General features: G+C 38.7%; 1 protein-coding gene across 4 annotated transcripts in view; it reads left to right on the top strand.

The window, feature by feature from the left end:
- IQCK (IQ motif containing K) overlaps positions 1-13,912 on the top strand; it is a 41,824-nt gene that overhangs the window by 9,379 nt on the left and 18,533 nt on the right. For all 4 annotated transcript variants that reach the window (XR_011905318.1, XR_011905319.1, XM_072349631.1 and 1 more), the window contains exons 7-8: positions 699-783; positions 4,431-4,542. Coding sequence is in view for 2 of the 4 variants with exons in the window: in XM_072349631.1 (XP_072205732.1) it covers positions 699-783; positions 4,431-4,542 (197 nt within the window). In the remaining 2 variants the exon portion in view is untranslated. The remainder of the gene's footprint in view (positions 1-698; positions 784-4,430; positions 4,543-13,912) is intronic.

Here is a 13,912-nt window from a genome sequence, read left to right on the forward strand (position 1 = left end):
AATGCTAATTAATGCACATAGAGCTAGCACTGTTTCACTTACTGGAGAGAACTCTCTTCATTTTTGCCTTATTTCCACTCTTCCAAGTAGTCTGTTTTCTTTCCCGTGGAAATAAATGTAAGCTGAGGGCCGAGTGACACGATGATGAGAGCAGTGCAGCTGAGTGTGCCAGCCCAAATGGTGCAGTCAGTGCAGCATGAGGTTGTGCTCTACGTGGAAATATTCCTTCAGTGAAGATAAACCCTAGGAGAAATGCCTCGGAGAGCACAGGAAGCTTACCAGGGCAGAGACTAATAGAACTGAGATTAAATGGAGGGAAAATGTAAGCTGTCAGACCTTCTAGCCTGGACTGCAATGTATTTAAAAATATGCTTCCAAAAGAAACCACCATCTCTTGCTCCCCTCCCACCGCAAGCCCAAACCCTACCCTTAACAGTAGCAATTCAGAATCCACATGGGAAGAATAAGAAAGATTATTGAGCTTCATATGCCATTAATTTATTATTGTTTTAAGGAAGAAGTGATTGTAGCATACATAGACTATATTTTAAAAGAGAAATAATTGCACCTTTTATCTTAGAGCAATAAGAAATTGTATGTTTCAAGCTCCTGAGCAGCCCTTTTTATAAAGCATATTGCTGAAGAATAAAGTACTTCTGAAAGCCAGTCTTTTACAAAATATTTCATTTTTTATTTAGTCCCAGGCAACCATTGCCTCTGTCTTTCTTCCTGTCAGAAGAAGAAGCAAGCATAATAATTCAGGCATTCTGGAGAGGTTATCGGGTAAGAATAATCTATAATTACTTTGCTTGATGTTGAATCTGTAGGACTGTGAAGGCCCTGGGGAAAATCCTTACATAAATTTTAAGTAGAGGATACTATAAATAGCTGTTGAGACCCTCATGGTTCACTGGCTTTGGATGTTGCTCTGCCTTATGCCTAATGACTCCAATCTTTTCACAGGCATTTATGCTGATGTAACCTTGCTGTTTTTCTCATGAAATCCACAGTAATTCAAATTTCAAAAATACTGAACAGTTTGCATTTTTTTCAGTTAGTCTTTGGCTAGTTGCTAAAATGCTACGTTGTGCCATTTAGAGTTATATGTTAAAACGTTTTGTTGTGCCATTTAGAGTTATATGTTGAAATGCTATGTTGTGCCATTTAGAGTCATATGTTAAAATGCTATGTTGTGCCATTTGGAGTTATATGTAAGTGAGTGTAGAGATGCACAAGGAGGATTGGTGAGGTCTATTCAGAAAAAGAAGCATATAGAAACAAAGATGGCAACGCTGAGACAACAGATGTGACCGGAGGGGAATGGAGGCTGTTCTTCAGATGTTGCAAGCCGTACTAGTAAAACAGAGTTAACACAATCTCCAGTGTAAGGGAGAAAAGCAAGGCCCTTAAAGTACCTTATGAGGAAAATTGGCTATTGCTTTTATTTTGGAGTGTAACAGTAGTGCTAAGCTAGGATAAGATATAAATTATTTTGAAAATCCTGAAGAGATTCTGGCAAGCCTTTCTTTGTAAGGCTCTAAAACCTTCATGATTTTAGAAGAAATGGACTTGGAATCCATGTAACAAAAGTGTCTTTGATTGCCTTTATCATAATTTAAGGTTGTAAATAGCTTCTGCTATAGCGATAGTCTCATTATGATGGGTATCTGTCTGTACATCTGGTGTTCTCTAAATCACAATCAGAATAAAACATTCTCTGTTATCGTTTTCTGTCCTATTGTAACAAGCATGAATGTATAAGAGTTCCTCCTATAAAGTGCCATGCAGACAAAAATGGTGAAATATCCTGAGATGATCTTCTTGACTGATAGATTTTTGACACTTTGTGTTTGTTTGCTTTCCTTGATTTTTTTTTTCTAAACAGAGATGGCATTGACTGTGACATTAATTAGCACTGACAATATCACTGCAGGCATCCTTGCAGTGGAGTATTGCAAAGGCAAACATCCAATAATAGTTAGCTGAGCCCTGCAAGGTTGTTCCAGATACCTTGTGCTTCTACCAGAGGTTCTGAAAGGCACAATCTCTTCTCGTCTTAACTTTATTATTGTAAATATGCTGAATTAGAGTTTCTATATATTTAGAATATGAAGATAGGATTCTGTTCAGTTCCTATTGCCTGTTTTACTGAAGGTGACGTATTTATGCTCCTTTTTCTGTCCCATTTCTGAAATGTCTCTATGTCCTGGAGCTCGTGTTCCTGCTTGGGTTTCAAATGGGACCTTGGAGTATCTAGCTTTATCTGACTATGCCTTTCTTTATCTCAGAGCCCTATATTTTGCTGTGTCTTTCACCGTACTTGTTATTTTGTTTAATTAGGGAGAGTACACAGAATCTACTGTGCTTACTTCCTACCTTTTAACTGCTTAGAGTCATTATCTTCATTTTCAGTATGCAGAGAGCGCTGTGGTGTTGTTGTGAACCAAAATACAGGTTCTAAATGGCTGCACTTATAAACAGACACTTCATTTTTCTCTTTTTTTTTTTTTCCCAACAGTTTTATATTTAGAAGTAGGAGTTGTCATTGTCATTTCTGTGTCTTTCTGTAACTTTTCTACTGTTGTTTTTTACTTTCCATAAGCATTCCCTTAATCCTTTCCTGTGCAAATGAATGGACTCACTGGAATAAAGAATTAGGGATTCTATAAAAGCATAAGGGCACTATAGATGAGAAAATGTCTCTTGCAAGCCAAAATAAGCTAGTCTCTGTTTGGGATTATATTGTGTTTTTTGAAATAGTTTGTCATGGATTTCATAGGAGATGATAGATTCTTCTTGAATTTGTTTTCGTGAAAAGAAGTCACTAATAATAATAATTTAATGTTTTGCTTTATGTTTTTTTAGTCTTATATTCACCCTGTAAGAACTTTGTATATCCTTTGTAGAAGATAATACAGAACTGTGTTAGGACAATGGGATATTGTAAGGGGCCTAAGAAACATCTGATGTCAGGTGACTTAGTGACAGTCTTCCCATCTGTATTGATTATGTCACCTTGCATTGTATTTCTGCTCTGTCAGTGCACTGAAATATGGTAAGTTGTCTTCTCTGATGTGGACTGAAAACTGCTGCTGGAAAACAGCTGCTGTCTGTTGCATTTTTAGTTGCACCACTGAGGAGAAATTTTGTGTGGAAAGAATACTAATGCTAAATACTTTAAAATATGTATCTTTTTTTTTTAACAAGTGGAAAGTTGCATCCTGCTCTTTTTCTCTCTGTGCTTCTCAGAGAAGTATGTGAAAGCTGGAATGTAATGTAGTAGAGTAACAGTTTAAATCACAGAGCAGACTCATTACCATACCATCCAAGAATAAAGTAAACAAATTCTCTGGACAGCTGAGTGGTCGGCTTTCTGAAAGTAAAACATATCCAGGAGAAGCTGTGCCTGCTGCTTGTTTCTCCAATGCTGATTCATTTCAGCCTGAACAACTAAGATATTAAGTCCTAAAGCAAATGGCGTTTTGTATCTGTATCATTTAGGAAAAAAAACACTCAATTTCAAATAATTCTATTATTACCTGAATGTGACAGAATAATCACTTATCAGTGCACAAATACCGCAGTGACCCACTGACCAGTGCCTGCTGTTGTCAGAGACAGGGCATCGAATGATTTTTGCTCTAACGCTGGAGGCAGGAAGTGTGTGAGTGCCAAGGTAGATGATAGGCAACATACTGCTATTTAATCAAGTGTGGATTAGAGCAAGTTCAGGAGTGGCAAAAGCTGAATTATTTCCTATGTTAGTAGGATCCATACCAGTACAAAAGCAATAATGGAGGAATTCAACTTAAATGGAGATAAAGCCTGTGACTATTGTCATTCTACATGGAAGCAGAATTAGGGTTTTCATAGGAGTGACTGCCAAAGAATAGACATCGTGTAATGCATTTCAATTACTTTAAACAGGAGATTAATGCCTCTTCTATTTGTGAAAATGGTATGGCTAGGATTGCAGCTGGTAGCAGGTGTGAATCAGTTTGCTGGAATAAATTTCCTGCTGTATGACCCTTCATGTGCCTCTTCTATTCTATTGTGTTGATCAATGGGTTGGTTTTATAGCATTGTGGTTTTCTGAAGGCACTAATTCCCTTCAATATAATGCTTTAAATTTTAATTAACTTGAAAAATTGGCATCTCACTGCAGTCACATTCTCAGGAGTCCTTGGTAATCAAAATGAACCCTTAATTGGCATATTTATGCTTTCAGTGGGTCTTGTCAATTGTGTGTATTTTATTTCTGTGTAAGTTGAATGCTGTAAACTGCTGGGATCATGCTTTGTATCAAGCCTTGCAAAAGGGATGGATGCCACATATTTGCACAGCCACAGCCCAGCATAAAAAACAAAGGCTTGTGACCTTGGGTAACATGAATGTATAATGTGAGTTGCATTTCTGGTTTCCTTTTCCAGGTCCGCTGTGATAAGGAAGTACAGGAGCTGCGTCAGTGGCAAAAGCAGTTCAGAGATGAAAAAACCATTTTTGAGAAAGTAGAACAATTCTGGGCTGAGCAGGAGGCCAGAGGTAGGTGAATTAAACTGCTTATTGCAATGATTTTTTTACATTAAATTCTTAATTTTTATACTTTAAGTTGCATTAAGAAATAAGACACAGTAGAACACTAATCATGAGTGACAAGAAAAGGCAGTGAAGGTGCCTAATCCCAGCTGTGCATCAACAATTTTCTATGACTTCAAATCCAGAAGTGACAAATGGCAGCAGAGGGGCACTCTGGCAGAACAGCATCTGATGCGGGAGTGCATAGGAAGCAAAGGTGTGCCATTGAGTTTCTTCATGCAGGAAAAAAATGGCATCCATTAATATTCATCAGCACTTGTGAATGTTTGTGGAGACCAGGCAGCGGGTGCTGCATTTCAGCAGTGATAGCAGCAATAGTGGGACAGCTCTGCTGGTGCAGATTTTTGAGTCTTCGTGCATAGCAAGTTTTAAAGTTGAAATTTGAAGTGCCCTTCCAGGGGACAAGATGAAACCATTCTGAAAATGATGTGAGCAAGAGAAGTTGGGGCTGAGGGGGGAAGGGACTGTGCCATTCAGCTGTTAAGTTCATACCAAGAACTCCCATCTCTGAAGAAATTTTTCTGTAAACTACACTTACATTGTTTTGGAGGATCGTGTGGTGGTCAGTTCCTTTGCCTTCTCCACCAATTGTTTCCACGTGAAAAAACAACTTCCTTTTAATCATCCTCATAGAGATTTCCTGTCATCAAACTAGTTATTTTAGGTTGGTAGGACGGAGCTGTTCCATCTCTTCAAAGTATGTACTTAAATTGTTCCTTTTCAATTTTTTTCTTCAACCAGTGCAAGTTTATATTGCTTATATCACAGTAGCTTTCAATATTATCAACTTATTTCTGTAATTATTTGACTGAGCGCTGCTAAATTAATGTAAGAGTATCCATTACATAAAATAGCCTTGGGGCACAGACAGATGGCTGTTTGGAAACAGCTGTACCACTTTAAGGAGTTACTGTCCAGGGGTTTTCATTATCAAACTCAGCTGTGATGCCATAATTAATTGTTAGCTCTCCAGCTGCTCGTATTTCTGCTATTACTCCTCTGCTGCTTATTAATGTTCTTAAACCTTGTTTCACTGTGAAGTCAACAGAGTTGTTTTCCGCTGACGTTGTCTGTGGTGCAGTTTCACACAATTGACTTTGTGCTGAAGGGAAATATGAGCATGTATGCGGTAATGAATAGTGTAACACAACTGCTTCTTAAGCTCATCTTTCTACGCATTTGGTTTAACTGAGTCGCTGTGAAATCTGCCCTTTAATTAAACCACTGAGCTCCTTGCACTGAGCAGGACAAAGCGTTGGTTAGTACTGAAAGCTCAGATGTCACAAATAAGCCATTAAGATCAAAAGAAACATTTTAAAATTGATAGATCATTGTGTTACCAAGTTATCTACATCAAGAATAACAATGAAATCACTCTTCAATTTGTAGATGACTCGAACCCTATTTCTTAGACACTGTAAATACTGTTGAATCTAACTGTAGGGGATGAACGGTGAGCTGCCAAATAGCTCTTAGAAAATGCTGACTCAAGCAGTAATGTGATTCTATTGACACTACTAGAAAGATCAGCATAGCTGCCTGTGAAAATATCAGCCAAAATGCAAGCTAGCAGTCACATTCTGCTGTGGTGCAGCTCACAGCACGGTGTTACCTGTACCTTATTTCACGGGTGTGTTTTGGGCAAATATTTATTATGTTGCTGCTGAAAGCAGTGTGAAAAAGGATGCCAAAGGGGTGTTAGAGACGCAGCTGTACTGTAATTAACAAGTTCAAAGGCGTTCTTAACTAACTTTCCTCTTTTCAGAATGTGTGTAAACACATCCATCATAATCGAAACAAATCGTGAAGTCTTAATTTTTATAAGAACATAGCCAGAATGAAACAGCCTTTGAGTATTTGTTTGTTTTTAAGTAGGGGGCAAATTGTGAGCTGTATTGGGCAGCTGAGGTGCCCAACAACCTGCCCATCAAAATGGTATTCCTTGTGCTTCCTTGGCTGAGGTTTCTACTGACCTCTCCTTTCCTTGGCTCTTGTGCTGATGGTAGTGAACTGCTCCAGCTGGCCCATCTGCCCAAGGACTGCTCTCTGTTCTGTGCTGTGGCCCTCCACATTTGTTTTCTGCTGGCTGAGCCCTGTATGACACAGCCCTTAGATCCAGTGCAATGGAACTGGTGCCCCAGTAACGACGGGGGCGAAGCCACCCCCTTGAGATGGCAGCTTACTTTTAGATCAGCTAATCTGTGCCTACAGTGTCATGTGAAACCGTACCCTATTTGGTATGTCTGCTTGGTGTGCTGGGCCAGGGTGTAAAGTAACCTCGTGTAAACCACTGACTCTCCCCTTACTTCAAAACACATTTAAAAGCATTTCTTTTTTTCCCTTCACTTTACAAATTTTTGCTCTCCTTTCATTGTATCTTATGTACTATTTATTTCTAGTTTCAAAAAGTATTCTGGGATATAGCATGTAAAAACTTTACATGAAAATTACTGAAGAAAAGGAATTGGGGAAACAAAAAGCATCCTGCAGGACTGCTGATTTCTTTTAATGCATTTGGCCAGCATGATGAAATAGGAGGCATTACTTTCAGAGCAGCCCTTGCACTATTAATAAAAAACAATTTCCAGCGCTGTATTTCTCCTTTGGCAGTAGAAATTATTGCTCACCTGTGATGGGAGCTTTTAAGAACAGTTCTTTAGATGAAAGGATCTTTTGTCCAGGGTGGATGCAACCAGCAGCGTGCTGGAAGAACCCAGAATGTAGATGTTATTTCACTGGAAAATCCTTGAAAACATGAACGAGGTTTCAGATGGATAAAGGAGAAAATAGGCTGCTTGTTTTAGAAGCATGTGTTGTGCTAAAGCAGGAACAGATGCATACCGTCAAGAGGTAAGGAAATGTGGTCAGTCCTGCAGCTGTGATATGTCTCCATCTGAATTATGAAGAAGGATTTGAAAACTGAATAGGTTTACCAAGTTAAGCTGAAGAGGGGAAGCCCAGTCTGCATACTTGAGAAAGTTGGCTGTATCATGACTGTATCACAATAAGTAATGATATTACAACAGAACAGAATGGAGGAAGGGAAGAACTTAAATTCGGTGCCCAGGAAGAAAGGTTCTGCCTGATGAAACTTTTTAGAACTCATTACATAAACAAGCATGTGAGTATAGTCATGGACTCCGACAGATAGTTACTAACGAGTCTAGAAATGAAGTTACAATTGCATGCATGTTTGCAGACTGAGCAGTTTCACAAACAAAATACCAGAATGAGAAAACTGTTATCTCCCAAGTGGCGCGTATTACAGTAGGATTTAAAAATATGTATATTTAAATGCACCATAACTGGTAATGTTGGAATAGCAGAAGGCAAAGTTTTGAGTACATAATGGGTCTCTTAAAAACAGCACCTCTGTAGTTTGTGAAAAATCAGCTCAGTAAAATGTAAGGAATTCATTGTTTCTACATGTTGGGTTACTTCTGCCTTATTTTTTTCCACTTTGATCAAGGGAGGTTGTAGTCATGTTTAAGCGTGGTACATAATGATTTTCTTCTATTTATTTTTTTATGATATAATCAGCCTTCCTTTAGTTATGCCTCTAATTCTTTAGTTGGTTCCATTATGAAGTTCTTGTAAGCGGATACTTCCCATATTGCATGGTTCCACACTTCTAAGATATGTGGAAATGTCTGTTAATATCTGACGTGTTGCAGGTTTGTCTTCTGATGATTTTGGTTCCAATTGTGATGTATGAATCGAAAGGCATAACTTTAAGTCACAGTGCAACTAAAAGAACTTTACTCCTAAAAAAATGAAAACATCGCAGTATTTACAAGCATTCCATTGTTTCTCTCCCAAACAAAAGTGCAATATTTAGAATGATTTTCAATGGAAGCAGGCCTGTTGCTTTCAGTTTAAAAGCAGACCTGTAAGTTATCAGTTGCACAAAAGACACTGAAATTTCTTTTAAGAAAGTGGAAGGAGATCCAAGAACAAAGCGGTGCCTGTGGCTGAGTACGTGCTGTTTTTCACCAAGTCTAATTTGTGATGCTTGAGATGTTTCTGAAAGTTTAATCTTGGCACTAACAGCTGAGAATGTAGAGATAAAAGTCATAAGGCTCATGATGTAGATTCTGCTTTATTGGTCCACACCCTGAACTCGGACATCTTTGTGAAGTTACAAAGATGGCAGTCACTTTAATTGCTGAAACCGTATTGGGAGTGTTTGAGGAAAAAAAGAATAAGATGCGATTTAGATAAGCTACAAACTGTGTGATCTTCTGAACTGTACTCACATGGCCGCAGCAGTTACCAGCCAGCACAAGGTTGTACCAAAGTTGTACTTTCATCCATCGCTGTGCAGTTTTTAGTAACGATTCATAGTGGAAAAGAAGGCAATTTCTCTTTGCTGATTGTTCTGTGGTTATAGAAATGCATGTTGTTTGTTTTTCTGTTTTAAAGGAAGGGAGATATTCTTCATAGGCTTCATGGCATTTTTTCTTTTAATCTTTACAAGATAATAGTGAAAAAATGGGAACATTTGAATTGAGAACTCTTTGTTTTCATATACCTGAATTAAAAAAACATTTACATCTCTGTGCTAACGATGAGATGTGTTAAAACCCTGAAGGAAAGGCTGCTATCAAATAAGAAATTAAACCTCTGAATTTTCCTGCAGCAAAACTAGACTTGAGACTACTTTGGTTGGGAAGAATAAACCAGGGAGGAAAAGAAAGACCATGAGCCATTAGTGCAGTCTTAAAATGGGACTTATAGATCAGTGAAGGACGAACTGCAGAACACACACATTACTTGGCCCCTGATTTCTCTTAGATACTGGACATCTTTTTTGACATAACTGTATCTTTGCTTGTTTGTTTGTTTGTTTTTGGTACCTTGTCATTTATTTGAGTTTATGTGAGTGTTTCCATTTGATGGCTTTACAGAACTTACCTGTTTCCCAAGCAGTAAACATCTTAGGAATAAGAGGGGAGATGGCTGTCAGTGCAGCGCTGATGAAGCTCCCATCACACCTGGCATTCCAGCCTAAGTGCCTTCTGCCTGTAATTCCCCACGTGCTTTCTGTGGGGCCCTGCTTCCAACCAGCTTCTGGCTGTTCCCAGACCCAGCTGTTCATCTCGACTGTTTGTGCACGTTAATAGATGTCAGTCAGTTCTTTCCCTTTTGCACACCTTGAGTTGTAAAAATGCCATCCAGATATTTTGAAATGAATGCTTCCGTTTTTGGTCAAAATGTTATAAGTGTGGTGCATTACATCAATACTGCTAGAGATCTTCCAGTCCTTTTTCTCCATTGCTGCTAGTTGCTAGCTGGCAACCTGCCTCTGCTGCAACGTGTGGGTCTACGGCAAATGTCCTTGCAGTAACAGTAAGCCATTCACAGCCTCTCTGGGTGCTATGGAGAATTAGGTTTGTCCTGTCTCTGTTTGGTGTTCCTTTTACAAAAGTATAGTTACAGGAGTGATCTGGGAGTTGCACTTCAGATTCATGAGAAGTGGGCCTGTCCATGGGCACAATGTTCCCGTTTTGTTTTGCTTCTTTTTATTAGAGCTGTTTGGTTGTTGTTGTTTGTTTGTTTTTTTAAATATATCTTTTTCTTCACTTCCCTATTAGGAGTGACTGAACGTTTCCTGAAGAGAAAGGTTTTGCTAACAGTTGCCTGCATGTTGACTTCCAATAGTAAGAGGCTAAAATTATACACATTTTTCATTAAGACCTGTCTGTTTGAAACTCGGGTCTTATTTCAGAGAGATTGCTGGCAGCTCCAGTTTCACATTCAGGCTTCTTTGGCATTTCACTGGGAGGCGAGGGTGAGACTGCTTGCTATATATATATATATATATATATATATATTACTCTAAGCCCTTGCTAATAGGCTATTCCGATATATTTTCTTTTATGGATTTTCATCTTCTTATTGTTTTAGTCTTTTTTTTCATTACTGTTTCCAACTGTTTAAATCACTATATGTAATTCTCATCATTCTTATGAGTTAAACAAAGAGTGTGGGTGTATAAACCTTTCATAAGCCTCTGTCACAAACCAGTTGTATTTTAGAGTAGTATGTGTGTAAAGTAGGTCATAGATTGTTCATTGTTAAGTTGAAACAACCAAACTTTACAGAATTCTAGTTTCTTTGTGCATTAAGATGAGGGAAAATTGCCTGTTACCTAAAATAGATGGTAAGGGTGTTTGTACTTAATGTATATGTGAAAAGGACGAAGTCCTAGGCAGGCAATCCTCAGATGCGTGCTTGGATTTCTGCAGATTACTGAATATTCCCCTCCCAGGAGTTGACTGAGACTGTAAATCTAAATGCATTCAAAATCTGTGCTTCTTTTAGCCTGTCTGTGCCTTCAACACTGCATCATCTATGCCATAATCTGTATAGAATAAGCAGCATTTCTAAGGCACATGGCAGACAAATTACTGTAGTGGAAGCTGTAAGTGAAAAATATGGCCAAGTTAGCAGCTCTGCTCAGAGACTCTTACCTCACTTGCAAGGAAATTAAGTGCTGTCTCCACTGGTATTAATTGTTGTAGCATCCTGTGAATTGGGACATGTGTGTGGCTGCAGTTTGAAATAGGAACTGTTGAAATCAGTAATATGATTGCAGTGGCGATAACAACCTTATCTACTCTGACAGTAGAAAACATACAACCTGTACAGATAGAAACCATGTATCAGACCTAGGTGAGATGCCCTACACTGTTCATTTGTCAGGTTTAAATGAGCATTACCAGTAAATCTTGAAGACATTATGAGACTGTTCTGAATAGCACCATAAGGTGTGGGGTGATTATTTGTGTTACGCGTTGGACGTTTGGACTGTTCATTCCACGTCCTGAAAAGTGATTGCAGAAAAGCACCTGGAAAGTTCTCTCCTTTTCTTTGTCTGGGTTTTTGTTTTTTATAATGCTGCCATCATGCCTAAGGGCCTCAGCTGCTCTGTGCTTTGCATCTTGAAGCAGGTGCTCATGTTTTAGAACAAAATAAGATACTGTGAGAATACCTTATGTTTTACTTCTATTTAAATCTCACACTGCACTTGCTATGAATGCATAATTCACGATTAGGCATTCCCTGTAGAATTTTTTCACACGTTCTGTTACATGAACAACTTGGTAACAGGTTTGTCCTTTTTCTGGGAGCTGAGTCCAACCTCCTTCTTGGCACTGCCCAGGCTGGTAGCAGTGTGTGGTCGCAATCACCCCAGCCTACCTGGCATCATCAGGCAGCTTGTTCTGCCTGGTTATGTCCATATGCCTTTCCCCAGCATGTAGGAAATCTCTCTTAGGAAAAAGGGATGGCCTCTGCTGCAGCAGAATCACATTTGTGCAATGGTGGTAATCTGCTACAATAATGAGCGCAGGGGATAAAATGGGAACTATGCTGTTCAACTTTAATGTTTTTAAGGCAATCGAAAATGGCAATGGGTCTTTCTCTTGCACTAGTTGAAAGAATGGCTGGACTCACAAGACTTAAGTGGTTAAAATTTAGCATATAAGCAGCAACGGTAGTAAGCTGGTTGTTCAGACCATCATTTACGCTACTCACTGCTTTTAGATAAGTGTTGCCTGAAAAAAAAGAAGTGTTGGATTATCAGCTCATGCAAATTGTTCTTAACTTTGGTGAGAGCTATGCTAACCTACCAACAAATCTTTCTTAGGCCTTTAAAAGTATGAAAGCAAGTTAGTTCAGTTTGAGGTGTCACAGCATGAAGAATAAAATTTCCAATGGAAATTTCTAGTGAAAAGACTTAGGCTGGCAGACTTTGTTCCCCATCCTTCCAGCCTATCTGAATCCTAAGGGCATCTTACTTTTCTGTCAGCATAGGAAGCAAGTGTATGTCAAAAGCTATTTAAATAACTCTCTGAAATCCAGATTCGTGGTGACAACCTGTGCTTCCTGTTTAGTGTGATGTGATTCACAATTGTAATGCTTAAGTAACACAGGTTATGATAAGACACAGAAGCTCCCAACTAAAACCTAGAAGCTACCTGAAACTCTGGCTTGTGCTTATGTTGGACAGCATGTGAGCCCTGGGCTTTTGGAAGCCGTTGTGTTTTTTATGAAATATTTAAGGAGGACAACCTCATTGCATCAAGGAATATCAAATAATCAGACGTCTGGCCACCATGGCCACATCTGGGGTTTCTTAGGCATTGTCTGTTATTTTTCATCATTGTATATCACTTTTCCTTTGTGTTTTCTACTAGCAAAGATCTTCCATGTTGGCAGCACTTTGAGCACCATAAATTAGCCCATTGGAGTGCTGCAGCTCAATATTCTGGGTATGTACCAAAGGGGGTTTTGTTTGCTGGTCTACAGCTTCATACCTCAGAAAGGTAACTAAGCACTCCTGTATCTGTATGTGAAAGTCAGGACTTTTTTGGCTTGCGTGTCATTCTTTAGCTTCTATGTAACTATGAACCTTCCCAACAAAAATGAGCTTGATGTGAAGACAATTCGTCTTGTGAGTAAATAGTTTTTTATCTTTATGATTTAAAATTTATAACTTAAAATATTAGTAAAAGATTAAAATATTAAGAATAAAATATGACAGCTGAAATCATAGTATACTGAGGGACCAAGCTCTTTTATCATGAGAAGGAAAACATTATGTTAATCTGCATTACAGCATTCTGAAAGAACACAGAGCTTTGAAAACAGCTTTCATTAGGAGTGGGGGCATTTTACTTTTATGTAGAGCTTTTGTTCATTTAGAACTGTTTACCCCAGCAAGCAGCCCTGTGCAATTTGTTTGACTCATTTTTCCCATTTGGCAGAGCCTTTGCAATCACATGGATAACATTCTTCTTTCCACTGAGACATAGAAAAACTATTCATTACTGACCTTGCCTGTTGTTCTTAATGACAAAAAATATATTTATGCACTAGGTGAATTGTGAGCCTCATCGCTGACTTCTAATTGAAAATTCTTCAAAGCAAGAAACCCAAAGAGCTGCTTTCATTTAATTTTTTTGTAACAACCCAGTGACTCTTATTGGCACCCTCTGCCCTCAGCTGCGCATGCCCCACTCCTGCAGGCAGCACTGAGATCTGTGTGTATCTGAGTGCTGAAGCTTTGTTAGAACAAAAGTACCATACACAGAAAAAAAATACACCTTTTTGACTGGGTGGGGGGTTTCCTTCTTGGTGTTGAGCAGATGACTTTCTGCTGTGGAAGCATGAGTGTCTACATCCTGATTTCTGTGGATGTTTTGGAAAGCTGAGCATTTATGTTTCATTAAAGTGGGAAGCCTCAGAACATACATAAAAATGATTCAGCATTTCAGTTATGGTTTTCTCATCAAGCTCAAGAACATGGAGC

The sequence above is a fragment of the Excalfactoria chinensis genome, chromosome 14, assembly GCF_039878825.1.
Source record: "Excalfactoria chinensis isolate bCotChi1 chromosome 14, bCotChi1.hap2, whole genome shotgun sequence".
Taxonomy (NCBI): domain Eukaryota; kingdom Metazoa; phylum Chordata; class Aves; order Galliformes; family Phasianidae; genus Excalfactoria; species Excalfactoria chinensis.